We start from the raw sequence: 23696 nt of genomic DNA, 5'->3' as shown, positions 1-23696 counted from the left end.
TGCTAGTCAGTTATTAAAGATGGGATAGCAGCACATTCGGAAAGTGGTGAAATCATTGGACAAAGTCAGCATGGATTTACGAAAGGTAAATCATGTCTGACGAATCTTATAGAATTTTTCGAGGGTGTAACTAGTAGAGTGGATAAGGGAGAACCAGTGGAGGTGATATATCTGGACTTTCAGAAGGCTTTCGACAAGATCCCACATAAGAGATTAGTATACAAACTTAAAGCACACGGTATTGGGGGTTCAGTATTGATGTGGATAGAGAACTGGCTGGCAAACAGGAAGCAAAGAGTAGGAGTAAATGGGTCCTTTTCAGAATGGCAGGCAGTGACTAATGGGGTACCGCAAGGCTCAGTGCTGGGACCCCAGCTATTTACAATATATATTAATGATTTGGACGAGGGAATTGAATGCAACATCTCCAAGTTTGCGGATGACACTAAGCTGGGGGGCAGTGTTAGCTGTGAGGAGGATGCTAGGAGGCTGCAAGGTGACTTGGATAGGCTGGGTGAGTGGGCAAATGCATGGCAGATGCAGTATAATGTGGATAAATGTGAGGTTATCCACTTTGGTGGCAAAAACAGGAAAGTAGACTATTATCTAAATGGTGGCCAATTAGGAAAAGGGGAGATGCAACGAGACCTGGGTGTCATGGTACACCAGTCATTGAAAGTAGGCATGCAGGTGCAGCAGGCAGTGAAGAAAGCCAATGGTATTTTAGCATTCATAGCAAAGGGATTTGAGTATAGGAGCAGGGAGGTTCTACTGCAGTTGTACAGGGTCTTGGTGAGACCACACCTGGAGTATTGCGTACAGTTTTGGTCTCCAAATCTGAGGAAATACATTCTTGCCATGGAGGGAGTGCAGAGAAGGTTCACCAGACTGATTCCTGGGATGTCAGGACTTTCATATGAAGAAAGACTGGATAGACTCGGTTTGTACTCGCTAGAATTTAGGAGATTTAGGAGGGAAATCGTATAGAAATTTACAAAATTCTTAAGGGGTTGGACAGGCTAGATGCAGGAAGATTGTTCCCGATGTTGGGGAAATCCAGGACAAGGGGTCACAGTTTGAGGATAGAGGGGAAATCCTTTAGGACCGAGATGAGAAAAACATTTTTCACACAAAGAGTGGTGAATCTCTGGAACTCTCTGCCACAGAAGGTAGTTGAGGCCAGTTCATTGGCTATATTTAAGAGGGAGTTAGATGTGGCCCTTGTGGCTAAAGGGATCAGGGGGTATGGAGAGAAGGCAGGTACAGGATACTGAGTTGGATGATCAGCCATGATCATATTGAATGGCGGTGCAGGCTCGAAGGGCCGAATGGCCTACTCCTGCGCCTATTTTCTGTTTCTATGTTTCTCTATGAAATTAAGACTAATAAATATCTGTTCTTATTTAACCAGTTGTGTGCTGATGATATTTTACCCTCTAGCAGATTAATGTCATGCTGGCACACCCTCTTTCTATGATTCTGCATCTACTAATTTAGAGTACGTACAACAAAGTTTAGTTAATAATAACATAGAACAGGTTAAATAATTGCTGTGTTTTGCATTTTCTGTGTTCATCAGTAACTCTTCCATGGAAAATCACACTTCATTGCGTGGCCATCTCTCTCTTTATATCTTGAAACAATGATTTAACTTGACATGCCAGTTGTAGTATTGACCATTTATTTAATTTTTATCACAACACATCCCATAAAGACAATGAATTGCAAACAGGAATGTCAGTAAAAACTTAACAAAGGTCCAGATTGTTTTGTCAGAGCACAGTAGGGGCTCTTGGAATAATGACTTACAGACTTACTATTCACTGTTGGCTCATTAACTCTGCATAGCAACAAATCTGAAGCACAAAACTAGTCACTGTGGGATATAAACACGTTATTTCAAATTATATTTTCTAAAATATGTAAGCAGTTATTTTCTAAAACCTGTGCCTTCCAGCTGAATTAATTGCACTCAAATTGTTGATGAAACTGGGCTATCTAAAACGAGATGATGAAACATTCTTATAAGAATAATTACCAGGAACAAGCTGGAGCATGACCATATAATTTACTTAAGGCAATGGCGCACAATGGAGAATAGTTCAAAAGACTGTGGCTATTGGATCAACTTGATCCCGTAAATCTTCTTAGATGAGAGCTCTACCCACTGAGCCACCACTGCTCTAACCACCACTATATGATGAACATTGTCAGACAGCTGTGATTCCAGCATTAATTCAGGGCTCTCCTGCCAGAATCTGATGTATGGTAGTGTTTAGTCATGGAGGTGGACAAACCAATGAATAACATACTATCGCTCCAACATCAGGTCCACAGCTGCTGGCATTCATGTTGAGCCAAGCAGGGAGCCCACGTGTTGTTTGGATATTCACACAGGGGTTGCATTGAATCCATAGCACAGAAACAAGGCCATTTGGCCCAACAAATCCATGCTGTGTCAAGAATTATGTGCCCACCATAGATAAATCATCAATACTCAGTCCACACACACTGAAGAAATAATTTTAAACAGTAATCTTGTACTTAAAAATGAATAATTCTCCCATGGTTAATTCTCCTGGAGCTCTTGCAAATACTGAACATCTACAGATTATGAATCTTTGTACAGATTTTATTTAAATATATTTTTCCAATAAAAAATACAACAGATCGACAGTGTGCAGCCAGGTTCGCTTTAATTGGTGGTAGGAAACTGACCATCTGAAGAAGGGTCTCGACCCGAAACGCCACCTATTCTTTCGCTCCATAGATGCTGCCTCACCCGCTGAGTTCTCCAGCATTTTTGTCTACCTTTCATTTTTCCAGCATTTGCAGTTCTTTGTTAAACATTATCTGCCTCAATTTCATTTCTACTGCAGTCTAGATGAAAATTGTCTGGGTCTAAAAGTGGTAGCAGTTCCTTGTGTATTCTGCAAATTAATTTGCCCTGTTAATCACAATACAATTTGCATAATCAGCATTAGTGTCTTTTGTTCAGGTAGTACATATACAATGGCTGCAATACGATTAGCAGAAGGAGTGGATAGAAAGGAAAAGATTAGATGAATAGCATTTAAGGCGAAATCACGTAAGAATGTGAGGGTGAAAAGAATCAAAACAGCAATGGGGCGAGACAAAATAAGGTGCAAGCATGTAGAAACAAGGAACTGCAGCTGCTGGTTTACCAAGGAAAGGCACAAAATGCTGGAGTAACTCAGCGTGTCAGGCAGCATCCCTGGAGAACACGGGTAGGTGATGTTTCAGGTCGGGACACATCTTCAAACTGATCCAGATAGGTGGAATTAATGTTCATGCATCAGCATGGGCTCGTTGAACCACATAGCCTTTCTCTGCACTGTGAATTCTATGTAACCTCTCTGTAATTATCTAAGCGATGGGTGAAACTTTTTGCTAGTTTGAGATAAACTTCATCTGCTGATTGGGAAGTCAAGGACAAGGGTCATTAAAGAACTTCATTCCAAGTAGGCAGTGATGTGAAACTACAAAGAGCAGTGGTTTCCACCTCAATTAATAATATGTAATGTCAGGCCAACTGAGTTTTGCACAGACCAGTATGATAATGGACATGCCGGGGGGATGGAGTTGGGAAGAGGCTTGAGTGACTATCTTCCTCCTATCCACAGATAAATAAATACAAATATTTTCCTTTAACTGAATTTAGAGAGTTAGGAAGTTGAATTTTATTTTAAGACAGAACACATCAAGGCAATTAACAGAGGTACTTACTCCTTTTCAATTTTTTAATTCTTTTTGGCAGTAAAATAAGCATTCTTTGCTCTTACTCAGTTGCCCCAGAGGATTAGGAAAAGACTGATGTTTTATACAATTGAGGAGGTTGATAATCCAATTTGCTCGTGAGAGATTGGACCCACATGGAAGTGATATTTCCTGCAGGTTCAGAAAAATCAGCTGAATTTGCTGAATGAAAGCAGCAGGTTCACAGTCACATTGACTGATAACTGATTTGTATTTCTAGATTTCCTTTAAGCAGAGTTAAAGAATCCCGATGAAGTAATTTTGTAACAAAATGTTAATATAGTTCCTTCAATGTGATCTTACCGAATGATTCATAATCTCATTAAATTTAAAAAACAGGATAACCTTGAAAACCTCAAAGATATGATCTTCTAGAGGTGTACAAAATCATGAGAGGAATAGATCGGGTAGATGCACAGAGTCTCTTGCCCAGAGTAGGGGAATCTAGGACCAGAGGACATAGGTTCAAGGAGAAGGGGAAATAATTTAATAGGAATCTGAGGGGTTACATTTTCACACAAAGGATGGTCAGTGTATGAAACAAGCTGCCAGATGAGGTAGTTGAGGCTGGAACTATCTAACGTTTAAGAAACAGTTAGACAAGTACATGGATAGGACAGGTTTGGAGGGATATGGACCAAGTGCAGGCAGGTGGAACTAGTGTGGCTGGGATATGTTGGGCAGGTTGGGCCGAAGGGCCTGTTTCCATACTGTATCACTCTATATCTATAATTCTGGGCATTTGGTACTTCCCCAATGTTAATCACTTCAATCCACTGCTACCAGTCATGCATCATTGCTATCCCAAAGCAATGCAATTCTTTTTCTTTGTCTTTGTCCCTGTCTCTGTCTGTGTCCCATGGAGCCGTGCGTGCCAGATCCACCCGCTGAACAACCGTGCCACTGCCGACCAGAACGCGCCCCGGTGGGCCCGACTCGCCCCACAGGCCTCCCAGGGGACTGAGGTGAAGCCGGGCGGCGACGTCTGTCTGGGCCGAAGGAGCCTCAGAGGTGGTGGCGATGGGAGCCTCGGCAGAGGCAGCGGGAACCTCACCGACAACGTGGGCCTCGGTGGCAGTGAGGCCTCGCGGCCAAATTTATTCGTCACATACACAACGAAGTGCAGTGAAATGAACTTGCCAGCAGCGGTACAATAAAAAATAACACACAATACACAATAAAAATGTTAACACAAAACATCCACCACAGCATTCATCACTGTGGTGGAAGGCACAAAGTTTAGTCAGTCCTCCTCCATTTTTCCCCGTGGTCGGGACCATAAACCTCCGCAGTCGCCACTGCGGGAGGCCAGATGTACAGGCAAGGTAAGTCCCGAATCGGTGCTTCCCTACCGGAGACCGCGGATTGAAGATGACGTAGGCCGCAGGCTGGCGGTCGGAGCTCTTCTCCTGGGATCCCCGGCGAGGGATCCCGCTCCGGATGGTAAGTCGCCGCTGCGCCCGCAGATAAAAGCACCGCAGTCCGCGGCTTCTAGATTATGTAGGCCACGGGATGGCGGTCGGATCTCTTCTCCTCCGGGGTCCCCAATGAGGGATCCCAGGCTCCGGACTCCACGCCAGCTGGAATCTCCGCAGATCGCGGCTTCAGGCTCCTGCGGGCCAGCGATCGGTGCACTCCCTTATGGCGATCGCCGGCGAGGACTCGCCCGCTCTGCGATGAAATGTTCACGCTGTGCCCGCTGCTGAAGCTCCGGGAAAGGCCGCACCAATCCTTGGATTTAGGCCGCGAGGGAGGCGACAGGGAAAAAAATCGCCTCTCCGTGGAGGAGGCGACCAAAAGCGGTTCCCCCCTTACCCCCCCTCACAAGACACACCGAGAGACATTAAAACAAACATTTGGACATATTAATAAAAAAAAAACAAAGTAGAATTGACTAACACGCTGCTGGCAGGGCAGCCGTCTCGTAGCGCCCCCACCGACACAGGTCAATGAGCGTGGGGGGGGATGGGAAGACAATGGAGACCCGGCGTTGAGGTACGGTGAGAGAACAAAGGGGGACCCGGTGTGGGGGAGGGGGGGCACTGTAGTTTAGAATCAGGGGATAAGTCTATGTTTGTTTGTTTGTTCATTCGTTCCGGTGAAGGCGCTGCGCACACGGCAGCCAGGCAACAGTCGCTTGTCTTTTTCTTTTGTTTTTACTTTTAATTTCGAGTTTTTGTGTACCTTGTGTATCGTGACTGTCGGCAGACCAATTTCCCTCCGGGGATGAATAAAGTTTTATCGCATCGTATCGGATTGTAAATTTTGCTTCACTCAAGATTTCAGTCATCTTCCCTCATAACTCCTTCTAGGGCTCAGTATCACATTCGGTTCCTCCTGAAAAGAGGCTTTCAACATTTTACCACTTCATAGATGTGCTATAAATACCTGCTATTATTTCCTCCCTTGTTTCCGAGTTGTCTCCAATTTCTATTCTGTTGTCTCGTATTACAGTTGCCAATTTACTGGGTGGGGGGGGGAAAGAAATAGATAGGAGTCGAGGAAAGGGGGGGGGGGGGGGGGAAGGAGGTGCGGCGGGTTTGTTGGAGATTAAATTGGGCATTGGTTCTACAAATCGGGACAGAGAGGGTCCACGTGTTAAAATGCTCAACTGGGGTAAGGCCAACTTTGAGGGTGTGAGAGAAGGTCTTGCTCATGTTGACTGGAGAAGGTTATTTGAGGGGAAAGGAACATCGGCCACATGGGATGTTTTTAAGTGTACTGAAGAGAACTCAGGATGTGTACGGCCCCGTTAGAGTGAAAGGCAAAGCAGGCAAATGTAGGGAAGCTTTGCTGACGAGAGAAATTGAGACATTAGTCAAAAACAAGAAGGATGTGTGGGACAGGTATAGGCAGCTGGGATCAAGTGCATCCCTGGAGGAGTTTCTGGAACTAAGGAGCAAACTAAAAAGATCAGAAGGGCAAAAAGGGGCCAGGAGATAGCTCTGGTGGGTAGCATAAAAGACAATCCCAAAAGATTTTATAAATACATAAAGGGGAAAAGAGTAACTAGAGAGAGAGTGGGACTTCTCAGGAATAAACCTGTGTGGAGCCACAGGAGATGGGCAAGATGAGTATTTATCCTCTGCATTTACCGAGGAGTAAGACAGTGGTATGGAGGAAATTCGAGCAGTCACTGGAAGTGTCATGAGTGCAGTCAGGGTTACCGTTGAAGAAGTACTGAAGGTACTGTCGTGTTTGAAGGTAGACAAATCTCCGGGGCCTGATATCCGAGGATATTGCGGGAAACTAGAGAGGAAATTGCAGGAGCCCCGGCTGAAATTTATGAGTCGTCCTTAAATACAGGAGAGATGCATTGGAGGGTGGCAAATGTTGTGCCTCTTTTCAAGAAGGGCTGCAGGGAAAATGCAGGAAACTGTAGGCCGGTGAGCTTAACATCTGTAGTTGGTAAGTTACTGGAGAGTATTCTGAGGGATAGGTTATACAGGAATTTGGATGGGTAAGGGCTGATTAGGGACAGTCAGCATGGTTTTGTACGTAGGAGGTCGTGTCTCACAAATCTGATTGATTTTTTCTTGAAGATGTGAAGAAAATGGTTGATGAAGGCAGACCTGTAGATGTTGTGTATATGGACTTCGACGTTCGAGTAAGGCGTTCGACAAGGTGCCGCACGGTAGGCTGCTCTGGAAGCTTAGACCTCTTGGGATCCAAGGAGTGATGGATAGCAAATTGGCTCCATGAAAGGGAGCAGAGGGTGATGGTGGAAGGTTGCTTCTCAGAATGGAGGCCTGTGACTAGTGGTGTGCCACAGGGTTCGGTGCTGGGTCCGTTACTGTTTGTCATCTACATTAATGATTTGGTTGTGGGGTGGGAGATTGCAACCTTCACGTGGTCCGCCCTGTTTCAATGAATTCAATCAACCTGGCATGCACAATCAAATAATATCAAATAAAACAAGTTGTCGTACAACTTTAGGCTGTGCACGCCATACGCAAGAAGAAGAAGATTTGGTTGAGAACATACAGGGCAAGATTAGCAAATTTGCTGATGATACAAAAGTAGACAAAAAGACCTAGCCATGCAATCTTACGTCTGCATACAAGGGAACAAAAGGGACCTTTGTTTAACATCTTTTCTAAAAGCACACTTAACAGTCCATGCCACTAAATGTGAATGTGAAGATTGTGTTCGCAAAGGTCTGGAGTGGCACTTAAAACCAAGGCCTTCTGACCAGAAGCAGTAATACTGCCCACTGAACGACAGCTAAATGCTATTAAAAAAAAAGATAATTCATAATCTTGCAAACACAAGAGCGTTTCTATGCACATTTCATAAAGGTTAGCTGGTTATTGCTGCTCTCTTACCCAGGACTAACGGAAAGCATCAGTTCTGATTCATCATGTTCCCGTGTTCCAGCTCCAGTCCTGTCCTTTGTGAAAGATGCTGCCTGGTTGCTCTGATGGATTATTTCTCCATCTTCAAACATAATGTGAAGCCGATAATTAATTGTCTTTATCGCAGTAAACAGGAGAGCTATCAAACCACAGTAAATCCCAAGAGCAACTTTGCTGGGAGATGCAGCCTGCAAAAAAACAAAGAAGAGAAAAAAGCAGCTGTCAAGGGCTAAGTTTCTTTGAAGGATTGAAAAATGTATCTTTCCAGTGAAACTCTGTGGAGCGAAAGTTAGAATATCTTCAATTTCATGCGGTTTAGGAACATGATAATAGGAGAACGCCATTTAGTCCTTCAAAGTCTATCCAATCAGTTTTTGGCTGACCTGTTCATTAATCCACTTGTCTGCCTCTAATGTGTAATCCTTAATATCCTTTGCAAACAATAATTTCAATACAGAGCTTGATAGATGGAAGTTCTAAAAATAGAAAGGGTAACTGGATTTGAATTTCACTACATATATTTGGGTAATAAATTATTTAGATGTATTCACATTACTGATGTTTAATTTCCAATGGAGGTGAAAACCTGTAAATTGGTAAGTGAAAGAAGTCTTATACTTGACATATTAACTCTGGTTCTGTCTGCAGCGATGCTTCCTGACCTTCTGACTGATCTCAGTATTACTCTTTGTTTTAGAAGTCTAACATTCACAGGATGAGCCTCAGCAGCAATAGATAATAGACAATAGGTGCAGGAGTAGGCCATTTGGCCCTTAGAGCCAGCACTGCCATTCAATGTGATCATGGCTGATCATCCACAATCAGTACCCCGTTCCTGCCTTCTCCCCATATCCCCTGACTCCACTATCTTTAAGAGCCCTATCTAGCTTTTTCTTGAAAGCCAGTATCCAGAGAACCGACCTTCACCGCCCTCTGAGGCAGAGACTTCCAGACTCACAACTCTCTGTGAGAAAAAGTGTTTCCTCATCTCTGTTCTAAATGGCTTACCCCTTATTCTTAAACTGTGGCCCCTGGTTCTGGACTCCCCCAACATCGGGAACATGTTTCCTGCCTCTAGCATGTCCAAACCCTTATTAATCTTATATATTTCAATAAGATCTCCTCTCATTCTTCTAAACTCCAGAGTATACAAGCCCAGCCACTCTATTCTCTCAGCAAATGACAGTCCAGCCATCCCGGGAATTAACCTTGTAAACCTACGCTGCACTCCCTCAATAGCAAGAATGTCCTTCCTCAAATTAGGGGACCAAAGCTGCACAAAATACTCCAGGTGTGGTCTCACTAGGGCCTTATACAACTGCAGAATTACCTATTTGCTCCTATACTCAACTCCTCTTGTTATAAAGGCCAACATGCCATTCCCTTTCTACACTGCTTGCTGTACCTGCATGCTTACTTTCATTGACTGATGAACAAGGACCCCCAGATCCCGTTGTACTTCCCCTTTTCCCAATTTAACACCATTTAGATAGTAATCTGCCTTCCTGTTTTTGCAACCAAAGTGGATAACCTCACATTTATCCACATTAAACTGCATCTGCCAATTCACCCAACCTGTTCAAGTCACCCTGCATTCTCATAGCATCCTCCTCACAGTTCAAACTGCTACCCAGCTTTGTGCCATCTGCAAATTTGCTAATGTTACTTTGAATCCCTTCATCTAAATCATTGATGCATATTGTAAATAACTCCGGTCTCAGCACCGAGCCTTACGGTACCCCACTAGTCACTACCTGCCATTCTGCCGTTAATCCCTACTCTTCGTTTCCTGTCTGTCAACCAATTTTCTATCCATGTCAGCAGTCTACCCCCAATATCATGTGCCCTAATTTTGCCCACTAATCTCCTAATTGGGACCTTATCAAATGCTTTCTGAATGTCCAGGTATACTACATCCACTGGCTCTCCCTTGTCCATTTTCCTACTTACATCCTCAAAAAATTCCAGAAGATTAGTCAAGCATGATTTCCCCTTCGTAAATGCATGCTGACTCGGATCGATCCTGTTACTGCTATCCAAATGTGCCGCTATTTCATCTTTTATAATTGACTACAGCATCTTCCAAACCACCGATGTCAGGCTAACTGGTCTATAATTCCCTGTTTTCTCTCTCCTGCCTTTCTTAAAAAGTAGGATAACATTATCTACCCTTCAGAGTACTTAATGCCTTGCCTAATTAAAGTTGCCTTGCCTAATTAAAGTTGCCTTGCCTACTTAAATTTGCCTTGCCTACTTAAATTTGCCTTGCCTACTTAAAGTTGCCTTGCCTGATTAAAGTTGCCTTGCCTGATTAAAGTTGCCTTGCCTGATTAAAGTTGCCTTGCCTGATTAAAGTTGCCTTGGCTTCTATATAATTAAAAGTCTAATCTTGGCCACTTCCTGTTTACGCTTTATATTGATTTTGTTTTAAACGCTACCACGTACGGCTGTGATTTTTGGCCATCTTACTCAGTGTCCCCTCTGCTCATCAGGTGCCGATGATTTTTCTCATCGATGAAAAATAAAAGAGTTATTAGTGTTTTTAAAATGTTGAGATTCTCTCTCCTGTCAATCAGGCCATGAAGGCCACGCCCTGTCTGGTGGGAGGAGGGGAGGGAGTATAAAACCCAGAAGTGTGGGCGTGGCTCAGTCTCTGCAAGATGGAAGAGGGAGAGGTCACGACTCGCTGACTTTAGTGGCCTTGCACCCTGCTTGAAATGGTATGAACTGCACTTGAATTTGGTGGCCTTGCATCCTGCTTGAAGTGGTAAGAAACTGCACTTGAATTTAGTGGCCTCACACCCTGCTTGAAATGGAATTTCAAGGAATAGCCGTGGGTCAACTGCCAGCCCACCAGCCGTGAGTGAGTGAGTGAGCTGCCAGCACAACAGGCTTTAGTGACTGAGCCGCCATCCCAATAATCCATTTGGTCCCAATGTCCATACTAGCCCTCTGGAAACCAGTCCCTTCAGCCCACAACACCCATACTAGCCCCCCCCTCTCCCCTCCCACTAGCCACTAATATTGGAATTGGTGGAGAGGTGGAATATTGTGTTGGGGGATCAGCCCTCCCGTGCGATGGTGGGACCCAACGGGTCCCACTTAGTCTAGTATTATATAAAAATAATATAATGAATATAATTGTGTGTATTTTGAATGAGACTGCTGCAGAGGTCAGGCTCCTGAACCCGCCTAATTAATGGTGAGGGTAGTTCCTGTGGGTTCCCCCGTCTACTGAGCCCCACTGACTGCCAGTGTGCAGAGTGGGGGTCGCGGCCATAGTGTGACTGGGGCAGTGCCAGGCTAGGGGAAGGCTAAGGCATCTTCCACTGACAGGAAAATGCCTAATCCTAACTCACCGCACTTCCAGAGCTGCCCACTGCTGGAACTGGAGCCACTTTGGGACCGGCTGCGGGCTCCGTAAGTGTGGCCCCGCAGCATGTTCACCTCGGCCAGCACGCCTTTCTGGATGATGGTGGGGAGCAGCGCTGCGTTGCACGCCACCCGGGCCGCCTTCTGCACCCCCATAGTGCCGGCTCTGTCAATCCACCCGCTCGCTCGCTGCAACACCGGCCTACCGACAGCCCGACCATTCCATCATGGCATCCACCAGCCTATCGACAGCCCGACTGATCCTTCACGGCATCCACCGGCCTACCGACAGCCCGACCGACCACTCGCAGCAGCCACCTGCGGCCCGGCCGACTGCCCGCAGCACCCACCGGCTGCCCCACAAATCCTTCACAGCATCCACCGGCCTACTGACAGCCTGACCGTTCCATCATGGCATCCACCGGCCTATCGACAGCCCGACTGATCCTTCACGGCATCCACCGGCCTACTGACTGACCGACCGACCCTAACCCTAATCCTAGCTTTACATTTGTTATTTATCATTTTTATTTAACAATTCACATCATAACTTTATAAAGATAAATCAATTGTAAAACAAAATTATCAGCAAGGTTAGCATTACCTTTATTCCTTGGAAACCTTGCTATTGTTTTGATATAATTAGGAGGTAGCCATGATCCCAGAGTGCTCATTGCCTAGCGACCATGAAACAAAGCATGTGATTGGTCAATTGGCGTCCGACCTCAATGTCAAGCTTGCTTTGATTGGACAATTACTACTCAGAAAATTGGAGCTTGTTCTCATATTTTAAATATATGAGCAGGTTTTGGTCTTGACGAGTTTCAGGTATGATTTATATAATATTTTTACACAATATGTTAAAAATTCAGGTAGTTCTGTGATTTGGGTCGCGAACTTAAACAAAAAAGCACCTCGGCCCACAGCCTACGAGATGCTGTCTAAGCCGCTGAGTTACTCCAGCTTTTTGTGTCTATCTTTGGTTTAAACCAGCGTCTATAGTTCCTTCCTACACACGACAATAAGCACTGATGCAAGAGTTTTCAATGAGAACTGTTAAGTTTACTACTTGTATGGAAGATCACATGTTCCTTTGGCACATGATTGACAGGGTATTTTACGCAGTCTCCACTTTTTGGGGACATAAACATTTTACATTTTATTGATCTGTCAACAAGGTTTAGTATTTCTACATCAGCAAATGGTGGGATGGTTATCATAGATAAAATCCCAAATTATCTACCATTCAAGTTGAGATCACTTAGGCTTTTGCTTTAAAATTAATGCCTTCTTTGCAGAACATTTCAGAGCATGTTGAAATAATAAGTAACATTCAGAGAACACCGAGACATTGTCTAAGACCACCTGAAACAGAGTTCAATTCAGAAGACTGAATAAACTATTAAGAAGGATCATATGGAAATGCTCTCATGCTGTAAGCAGACATGAAGTTAAACAATACTTCTTAAACAAAACCATCAAATTGTTTAGGTTCATTTCTCACAAAAAATTATGAAATTCTAAACTCTGCAATTTTTGTAGAGATAAATAATGCAACAGATAATCATTATTTTTCTGGTAAGACTCCTGAGAAACATAAGGACATTTTTCAAGGCTGTAGAGTGACGATGCAAGTTTTGAAATACGTATCAGATATCATAATTGCGCTGAGAGGGTATGCGACTCAGAAGTGTTCCTACAGGGCTGCTGAGTGAAAAGATTATATCGTTCTGGGGTATGCAAGAAAGTTTAACTTTGGACATAAAATTCAATGTTCATGATGATGGGCTAGATGTGAGAACCATTAACTGGGAGAAAGGGTAGAGTCAAGAGTGTTTTATTGTCATATGTCCCAGAAAGAACAATTAAATTCTTACTTGCAGCAGCACAACAGAATATGTAAACATAGTACACTGTAAACAATATAACAAACAAGAAAATAAGTTCAGTGTGAACAAGTTCAGTATATATACACCATCATCAAGTATGCAGATGATACAACGGTGATTGGCCTCATCAGCAACAACGATGAGTCGGCCTACAGGGAGGAGGTCCAACACTTAGCAGCATGGTGCGCTGACAACAACCTGGCCCTTAACTCCAAGAAGACCAAGGAGCTCATTGTAGACTTCAGGAAGTCCAGGGGCGGCACGCACACCCCCATCCACATTAACGGGACGGAGGTGGAACGTGTTTCTAGCTTCAGGTTCCTGGGAGTCAACATCTCCGATGACCTCTCTTGGACCCACAATACCTCAACTCTGATCAAGAAGGCTCACCAGCGTCTCTTCTTCCTGAGGAGACTGAAGAAGGTCCATCTGTCTCCTCAGATCCTGGTGAACTTCTACCGCTGCACCATCGAGAGCATCCTTACCAACTGCATCACAGTATGGTATGGCAACTGCTCTGTCTCCGACCGGAAGGCATTGCAGAGGGTGGTGAAAATTGCCCAACGCATCACCGGTTCCTCGCTCCCCTCCATTGAGTCTGTCCAAAGCAAGCGTTGTCTGCGGAGGGCGCTCAGCATCGCCAAGGACTGCTCTCACCCCAACCATGGACTGTTTACCCTCCTACCATCCGGGAGGCGCTACAGGTCTCTCCGTTGCCGAACCAGCAGGTCCAGGAACAGCTTCTTCCCGGCGGCTGTCACTCTACTCAACAACGTACCTCGGTGACTGCCAATCACCCCCCCACCCCCCGGACACTTATTATCACTTATTATTATTTATTTAAATCATTTGCTATGTCGCTCTTCCAGGGAGATGCTAAATGCATTTCGTTGTCTCTGTACTGTACACTGACAATGACAATTAAAATTGAATCTGAATCTATACACATACTCACATATACACATATCATATATTTGCATGTACACAAAAAACAGACAATAATAGGGTGATAATAACAATAATAGTCTATGTAGTTCAGAGCTTATTTAAGGTTGAGTGTTTAATAGCCTAATGGTTAAGAAAGAACTGCAGATGCTGGTTTAAGTCGAAGGTTGACACAAAATGCTGGAGTAACTCAGCGGGACAGGCAGCATCTCTGGAGAGAAGGAATAGGTGATGTTTCGGGTCGAGACCCTTCTTCGGGAAGAAGCTGTTCCTGAACCTGGACGTTTCAGTTTTCAGGCTCCTGTACCTTCTTCCCGATGGCAGGGGTGAAGTGAGTGTGTGGCCAGGGTGGTGTGAATGTGAAGTGAAAGCAGTGATATTATTAGAAATGAATCTCATTAGTGAATCTCACAGTGGCACAGCTGGTATAACTGATATAACAGCACCAGTGACCTGGGTTTGATCCTAACCTTGGGCGCTGTCTGTTAGTAAAATTGGAGTATGCACGTTCCTCCTGTGACCATGTGGGTTTTTATCCGGGGGCTCCGGATTCCCACATTCCATAGACCTGCAGGTTTGTAGGTTAATTGGCCTTTGTAAAATTGCCCATAATGAGTAGGGAGCGGATAAGAAAGCAGGATAACATAGAACAAGTGTGAATTGTTGACATAGACCTAGTGGGCCTGTTTCCATGCTGTATCGCTAAAATAAATTAAAATTAGTGACCTCAGAAATAGACAAAGCGCCTTTGTCATGTAAGTCGTACTACTGACCAACACAAAAGTGGAAGTAGATGCTTGTCTAGATCAAACAATAAAGCATAGATCACTTAATGGGAACTGGAAGCAGATGTCCATGATATTCTGTTGGCTGCAAATACACTTAATGATGTACAAGAGAGAGGTAAATCAGAGCATATTAAAAATCTGCAAAAAAATATTGGGACTGATAAAGTTACACTAATTCTCTCCTGAATTCCGGAAGTGGCGGCGCTGTGAAACGGCTGCGGCTCGCCTGCAGTCTGTCTGCTTTTACTTTTTTTGTGTTGTTTTTTTTGTCTAGTTCAGTTAAACTTTTGGTTATTAGGTGGTGTTATGTGTGTGGGGGGGGGGGCTGAAACAGGGCTTTCTGTCTCTCCCTTCGGGGGAATGCGACTTTTTTGTCGTATACCCCTTCTCTTCCCTCGCCTGAGCTGAGGCCTAATGGCCGAGCTGGCGGCCTCCAACCTGCGACCGACCTCGAGGCTCCGGAGGTAGAGCCAGCCAGGACTTACCAACTGTGATGGAGGTAAAAGTCTTCGAGCTGCGGCAACGTTCGGGCAGCGGCACGACTCGGCGCTCCGGTGAGGGCGGACGGCGCGGGGCTGAGACACTCCTGTGTGGGCGGCCCGGCTACCGGCTGGAATGCGCTCCCGTGTGGGCGGCGCGGTGCGGGGCTGAGAAGCTCCCGTGTGGGCGGCCCGGTGCGGGGCGGAGACGGTGCTCCGGTGGCTGAGGCAGCGTTATGGTGGCGGCGACCTGAATCCGGGGCTCGGCCGCGGGCCAGTGGACGACATCGTCGGGAGCTCGCAGGTCACAGGCTGGTGCCTGTTTTCCGGGGCTCTCGTGGTAACAGCTGCGTCCGCTGGACTGGAGGGCGGCAGCTTCGACCACCCCCGGGCCGCGGAGCTTGATCCGCGGGACTGACTTACCATCGCCCGGTGGGGTATCGCCTCAGCGCAGAGGGAGATGAGGAGGGAAGAGACAGTAACTCTAAGACTTTTGCCTCCATCACAGTGAGGAGGTGCTTGGTGAACTCACTGTGGTGGATGTTAATTTGTGTTTATTGTGTGTTGTTATTATTACATGTATGGCTGCAGGCAACAACATTTCGAAAGGATTCAATTCAATTCAATTCAATCTCTCCTCACCTCCCCCTCTTTCTGCATTTTGTTTTATTTGTAACTTTATCCAGCTCTGATGAAATGTTGTTTCAAAATGCTAACTCTGTTTCCCTAAATACTTCCTGACATTTAGACTTTATTTTACTTTAGAGATACACCCCGGAAACAGGCCCTTCTGCCCACTGAGTCCGCACCGACTAGCAATCACCCCTGTACACTAACACAATGCTGCATGTTAGGGACAACTTACAATTTTATCGAAGGCAATTAACTTACAAACCTGTATGTCTTTGGAGTGTGGAAGGAAACCGGAGCACCTGGAAAAAAACCCACTCACAGGGAGAACTTACAAACTCCATACCGACAGCATTCAAAGTCAGGATCCAACCTGGGTCTCTGGTACTGTAAGGCAGCAACTCTACCGCTACGTCACAGTGCCGCCGCCCCCGAATGATAATTAACACAAAGTATTTGGAGTATTTTCTATTTTATCTCAATTTTCCAACATCTGCTATATTCTGCTTTTGGATCCCATGGTAGAGAATGTTTAAAGTGCAAATAAAATATCATAAAATGCATATTTTAGTTTCCATTCATGATGACAACGAAAATGGATCCAGTTATCTTCGGTATTTTCCTGGCTGCATTCTAATGTAACTGATTTCACAGTTTTTCTTCGGAGCAAGAATGGGAAATATTCTCGTGTACCTAGAAAGGCTAAGGAAATGTAAAGTGTTGATAATGATGTTTTGACCACAATAACACAGCTCTCACAATTGCAGAGGATACGGAATTCTAATTGGCAAATATCTTAGGTACCATGGGAATACTGGATATAGTACACACTTTGAAGGTTATTTTGGTAATCATTCACTACAATATAATAAAAAACATGAGTGAAGCAGGACTACTGATCAATCTCACTAGGTTGAAGTGAATTAAATGCCTTAAACAATATAAATGATTAAAATGAAATGGGTGAACTCAAGTCACCAGCTGTCAGACAGTCTTACAAAAATAATTACATTCACGAAGGATGGATAACAGGTTCTGAAGGATTGTCATCTTAAAATTAGGTTACATCTTTGAATAGACTCCACTGTGTTCTATGTTCTAGTACAAGATGCATCATGAAAGTACAAGGTGATCATGAAATAAATAAATTATATATTTTAAAGAGAAAATACAATCTCAATAATTTGCATGTGGACGAATTAGTGTTAGAAGCTAATTGGGAATTCAGAATACAATTGTGGATTTTTTTGTATTCAGTGAAATGGGGCAATGCTCAGGAAAAGAAACATGTTTATCTCGGGATTGCACATCATCAGGATTATCATTATAACATATCAATATTTCTGTAACTAATGATTTATAGCCATCTATTAATTCACAACAAAATAATTAACAGTAGCCATTCAACCCAATGTTGTTGCATGCCGATAAAGTGTTACTTTGATTATTATAGATAATATTACATCAAGTACATCTATCTGCACTTTAAAAAATAGATAGTAACGGTCCACTGGCCTGAAAGGCTTCTGAGGTTCCAGACACCTATTAATACAGATACTGTAGATTTCTTATTCCATCAACCCTCCTGCAATCCCTCTACCTGATACAATATATCCACACAACTTATATGTTGGTCTCTTTATTTCTTAGAGATACAGCACACAAACTGGCCTTTCAGCCTGATCTACGCCAACCATCATTCACATGTTCACACTCTTTAGATGTTATTACACTTGCTCATCCACCCACACGATCACAAGGCCAACGTGCAAGCACCACACATAGCGCCGAGGTTAGGATCAAATCCGGGTTGTCTGGCGCAGTAAGGCAGCAGTTCTACCAGCTACGCCACTGCACGCAGGAACTAGGTTTTAACTATTCCCATGATCTAGGCCTTTCTAGAGCCAACACCTTGATTTAAAATTTCCTTTAGATAGGTATGTTGCAAAGCCTACCTGAAGCGTCGTTGAAGATCTGCTGCTGAGGGTGTGCGCGATTTTGGCGCCGTTTAGAGGGGGCGGGTTTAAAACGCGATTTTCTCTAAGCTGTTCCAATCGAAAATGTTCAGCCTAGTTAATTATTAACGAAAAATCGCTGGAAGACCCCGTCGCAAAAGCTATTATTAGGTTTAAAGGCCTTGAATAATAGTTATAGTAGTTTAAAAATCAATCTCTAAACCCGCGACCGTCAGCAACCGCAGGGTCTCATAAAGCAAATAGCAGAAGTTAGGTTGTATATTTTTACATTAAAAAGGGCTTCTAAAGATCCCTTTATACAAAGTTTAATATTGCGAGTAGCTCAATTTGGGCCCATTATATCGCGCAGTATTTTTCTGGGCATTTGAGGCACAAATCTACCGCAATGTGAACGTTCTAAACCAGCGCGTTCCACAGGGACCCACTGGAAAGCTGATTTAAATGGGCATTTATTTACAGCAATTAAACACTAAATTCCTTCCATTTGGCCTATAAATTAATGTAAATGAGATTTAAAAATCATGTTTTATTGTGAATTATTTGTGAATATTATTTGGACATTTAGGCTATTTAAAAATGTTAATCATTTATTAAGAAATGGATAGATGTTTAGATCTAGTAATTGAAGTCTGAAATTAGCTACAATTAGGTAACTAACTAATTATATGCTTTAATTTCAGGTCATCCAAGTAAGATTATTTTATATTTGTTTCAGAATGCTTCAATCTATGATAACTGAAAATTTCATTCAGTTCTCTTAATTTTTAAGAAAGTTATGGGCTTTTGACTGTTCACGATCACAGCTTTTTTGTTATGTCCATAGAAAATCAATAGGGAACAAGATGCTCATTTCCCAGTATGAAAATGGCCATAACTTTTTAAATACTTGAGATATGAAAGTGAATTAGGTGTCAAATTAAACTTATTTTTATGCTTTATCTGATGGGATAAATTACAGACTTGATTTTTAAAATCTCAACATTTTGTAACATTGCTACTTTAGACTCTCCTGTTTCAAAGAAAGTCTCCACAGTCTGGGCGATCTGACCTGAGAACTGACCTTCTCCAGTGATGGAAAAAAGGCATAAATTTCCTCTTAGAAAATGAGACAAAAGCAGGAGGAGACCATTTGAGTTCACTCCACCATTCAACAAGATTGTGGTTGATTTCCTCCCTCAAAGACCATTTCTCTGTCCTATCCCTAGAAGATCATGATTCCTTAAATCTAGATCCAGAAATCTATCAATATTTGCTCTGAGTACAACCAATGACTGAGCCTTCTCAGTCCTCTGGATTGGATTCAAAGATTCACCACCCTGTGAGTGAAGATATTCCTTTTCATTTCTGTCAAATAGCCTACGCTTTTATTCTGGTGCAGTGATCCCTAGTTCTAGACTCCTCAGCCAGGGGAAACAACATCCCTACATCTTCTATATTGGGCCCTCTGAGTCTGGTGAAACTCCCCGGCTGAACACTCGCTATATCAAAATATATTTTTTTCGGTATGGATCCAAAACTAAGCACATGTGATCCTACCAATGCAGTCACAGTGAGAACGTAAAAACTCCACAAAGGACCCACAGTCAGGATCGAACCCGCATGTCTGGTGCTGTGAGGCAGCAGGTCTACCAACGAAGTCACAGCTAATATAGACTGTATATTTGAGGCCCCAAGCAGCAACCCTCGCAGTATCCTCAAAACCGGATACTGGATGTGGAGAGGATGTTTCCACTAGTGGGAGAGTCTAGGACCAGAGGTCATAGCCTCAGATCTATGCTTTAGTCAGAGGTTGGTGAATCTCTGGATTTCTTTGCCACAGAAGGCTGTGAAGACAAAGTCAGTGGATATATTTAAGGCAGAGATAGATATTCTTGATTAGTATGGGTGTCAGAGGTTATGGGGAGAAGGCAGGAGAATGGGGTTAGGAGGGAGATAGATCAGCCAGGATTGAATGGTGGAGTAGACTTTGGATCGCAAGGCCTAATTCTACTCCTATCACTTATGATCTTATGAACTCTATTATGATCATCGGTTTCTATACTGTGATTTGTTTAATTTATGCTAATTTCTTTAGTTCATTATTTGCACAAGACCCTTTGGTTCTTCAGCATTTATGGGATGCATTTGTGTATTCTTTCATGAATACAGATATTAACGTTCTTAATCCCCATTATAAATTCTCCTGACCTTACCTTTAAGATTCTCACATTTGCCCACGTTTGTCTTTTTGTGTTTACATACCTATAAAAGCTCTCTGATTTTATGTATCCTTCTTGTTTAATCTCACATTTTGTTTTCCCTTTCTCGTGCTCTATTTTCTCTCTCTGGCGTTATTGCTTCCTTCCAGTGTCGGGGAAGTCCGAAGAAGGGTCTCGACCCGAAACGTCATGCACTCCTTCTCTCCAGAGATGCTGCCTATCCCGCTTTTGTGTCTATCTATGGTTTAAACCAGCATTTGCAGTTCCTTCCTACACATGTCCTTCCTACACATGTGCATAACCCCTCCAGTTTGTTCGAGCACAATGATATCCCACAACAAACTGTGAAGGAAGAGCTGTGGCTGAAAAATCAGTTACTTGAATGAGACTTTTGCCTGGGGTGACATTGAATAGTATTGTCACCACTAACCTTAATCATATCCACACCAGCAGCTCGCTCTGGTGAAAGTAGTCTGGCAGCTGTCTGCTCCATCATGATCAGAAGCCCCAAGGCCTTCTCAATTCTCTGCATCAGCCCCTTCTTCCCAGGTAATGCATTGAGCTTATTTCACTCTGGTGTTCTGTGGTGGAAGATGCCCTTTGGTGAGTTCCTCCAAAACTTGGTTGTTGTCACTCAGCAATTACCACAGGCTTGCCTGTGAAAGGTTTTGGTTCAATGGCTGAGGAGTTGGCAGCCTTTGCTGGAGACCGACCTCGACCGCCCCGACTGCGGATGGTTTGACTGCCCTGACGGCAGGAGAATAAAGAGGACGAAGATGAGACATTATTGCTTTCCATCACAGTGAGGAACGTGGGGAATCTGCTGTGGTGGATGTTTATTTTATCTTTTATGTAGTTGTGTGTCTTTTTTTTAGTATGGCTGTATGGCAATTTAAATGCCACTGTACCTTAATTGGTGCATGTGACAATAAACTGACCTTGAAAACCTGAAATGTTGAAAAATGTCCACGCCAATGAGCAACCGGGCTCCGTTGCACACGCACACACTGACCAGACACTCAAGAAGAAAGAAGGACATGCTTCTGCAGCTCCGGTCACTCATCACCCCACCACCAGACCCCACTTGCCCTCACATTCACGTTGCGCTTCTTGAGTCAATAGAGCAGTACAGTGCAGCTGGTAGAACTGCTACCTCACAGCTCCAGCAACCCAGGTTCATATTGATCTCTAGTTGGACTTTACATGTTTTCCCTGTGACCACATGGGGTTCCTCCAGGTGCTCCAGTTACTACCACATCCCAAATAGCATGAGGTTGGTCAGTTAATTGGCCAGTGTAAATTTCCCCCCATCTGTAGGTAAGTGTTGTCATCTGAGGTTGGAATTAAAAGAGGTGGGATGAGTTGTTGATAGGAATGTGGGGAGAATAAAATAGGTTAATGTAGGTTTAGTGTAAAATTGGGTGATCAGCAGATTCAGTGAGCCCAAGGCCCTCGTTCAGCTTGCATCGCTCTAATGAATAATTCGGAGTCACATAATTCTCTGTAACCAAGTCCACTATTCTCATAAAGAAGACCATGCAACTGGGGGTATTGCTTGAAAAGATGGACACACACCAGCACCCATTAAAAACGTTTGTGACATTAGCCAAAGACTCAATATTCAGCCAGTCAGGCCTGTAAAATACAACTGCCTTTCTTGAAATTAGCTACAGACACATTAGCTACAGAGACAAACCCTATTCAGCTTTACCAATGCACACAGATCATATCATGTAAGTGTAAACCTGTGGTCCACCGTGAGCTGCCTCATCCCTTGACTCATGTGGGCTGATTCTAACTCAGCCAAACTAACAGGGATAACACATCTACATCCTGCAACACAATCACAATAAGCCCACCACATTTTCCTCTCACTTTGTACCTCCTCCCCTCCAACCCTCTACCAAATTCTGCTTTAATCTTAGTATACCTTCTCTCAATCTTTTCCACTCATCATCTTTTTAGGACTGCTACTAAGAAGCCATTAGCCCCTCAAATGCATTGCTCTTTGTGGATGATCACTGTGTCAGAGTTTACTTCTAAAATGTAAAAGAACTTCATTGATATGTGTATTTTGAAATAGCCTGAGGTCTGTCTATTAGGGCTGAAAATAAATACAAATTTGACTTTTTCCACTACCTTACTGGACCAGCAGTTTCCAGTTCCATTGTCATTCCACCTCATCACACATCACTCTGTCCCTTGATTCAGCCCAACTAAGTTCTTCCTCTATCGCAGTCTCCAGGCCAGATATACTCTTTGACCATGCTTTTAAACCTTCTGTGGCTTGTGCATCAGATAGCCAGATGTGTTGGCGCAACATAAACCACACCTCTGCAGCTGTCCATGCACCTGCACCAGGAAAGCTCACCTACCCCTACACCTGGCCTCAGGTCCTGCCAGGATACTCACAGTCCCCCATCCCTGCGTGACGGTATCTGTGTCCCTGCAGCTGTCCCCGGTGCTTTCTCCTAGGTGACCCCCTCCCCCAGTGTCGGCTATTAGCGCTCCTGAGTCTCATCCCTCCTCCCACGCCCTCAGACCTTGGTCCCCATGTTATCCTCAGGCCCCGCCCAGGCATCACGCCCCCATGTTGCCCGCAGATCCCTCCCCCCTGCAGGTGTTGCCCTCAGACCCGCCCACGCCTCAGGTCAAGCCCCCGTGTTACCGACCCCCAGACCCGGTCCCCTCCCCTCCCCTCACTCACCAGGTGCAGGACGAATGGCGCCCCCAGCAGCGCGATCCACAGGTACAGGTGGAAGGTGTTGGAGAAGCCGCTCTGCTTGGGCTCCAGGTAACAGCCGCCCGTCATGGCGGCCCATATCCCCCGCCGGAGGAGGGAGACGAGCTGCCAGCCCATGGCGGACCCCGGCTTCGTGAACCGCCGGCTCCCTGCGCCCTCTACAGCAAAGATCCTCTAGTATATTGGCTCTACAGAGGCCGCCTCCCCGTCGCCATGTTGATGTTGCCGGCCGGCATCCCCTTCCCGGCATCCTCTAGGCTGCAGCGAGGCGGGGTCACCTCGGTCAGGGCATCCCCGGTACATCCCCGGCCCCAACCCTGGTTCCCCATCGCCCCGGCCCCATCCCCCTCCACCCCGGCCCCAACCCTGGTTCCCCATCCCCATCCCCCCGGTACATCCCCATCCCCATCGGCCCCAACCCCCCCCCCCGGCCCCAACCCTGGTACCCCATCCCCATCCTCCCGGTACATCCCCATCCCCCCCGGCCCCAACCCTGGTACCCCATCCCCACCCCCCCCCCCCCCGGCCCCAACCCTGGTACCCC

General features: G+C 44.8%; 1 protein-coding gene across 2 annotated transcripts in view; it reads right to left on the bottom strand.

Annotated features, from left to right (window-relative positions):
• The window catches only part of pcnx2 (pecanex 2), a 222972-nt gene extending 199579 nt beyond the window's left edge, over positions 1 to 23393 (bottom strand). For both annotated transcript variants that reach the window (XM_033021735.1, XM_033021734.1), the window contains exons 1-2: positions 23117 to 23393; positions 8103 to 8320 (exon numbers count right to left, since the gene is read on the bottom strand). In XM_033021735.1, the coding sequence (XP_032877626.1) occupies positions 8103 to 8320; positions 23117 to 23269 (371 nt within the window). In that variant the 5' untranslated portion in view covers positions 23270 to 23393. The remainder of the gene's footprint in view (positions 1 to 8102; positions 8321 to 23116) is intronic.
• Positions 23394 to 23696: the final 303 nt, after the last annotated feature.

Source organism: Amblyraja radiata, chromosome 5 (assembly GCF_010909765.2).
Source record: "Amblyraja radiata isolate CabotCenter1 chromosome 5, sAmbRad1.1.pri, whole genome shotgun sequence".
Classification (NCBI taxonomy): domain Eukaryota; kingdom Metazoa; phylum Chordata; class Chondrichthyes; order Rajiformes; family Rajidae; genus Amblyraja; species Amblyraja radiata.
This window is presented reverse-complemented; position numbering and strand designations above follow the sequence as displayed.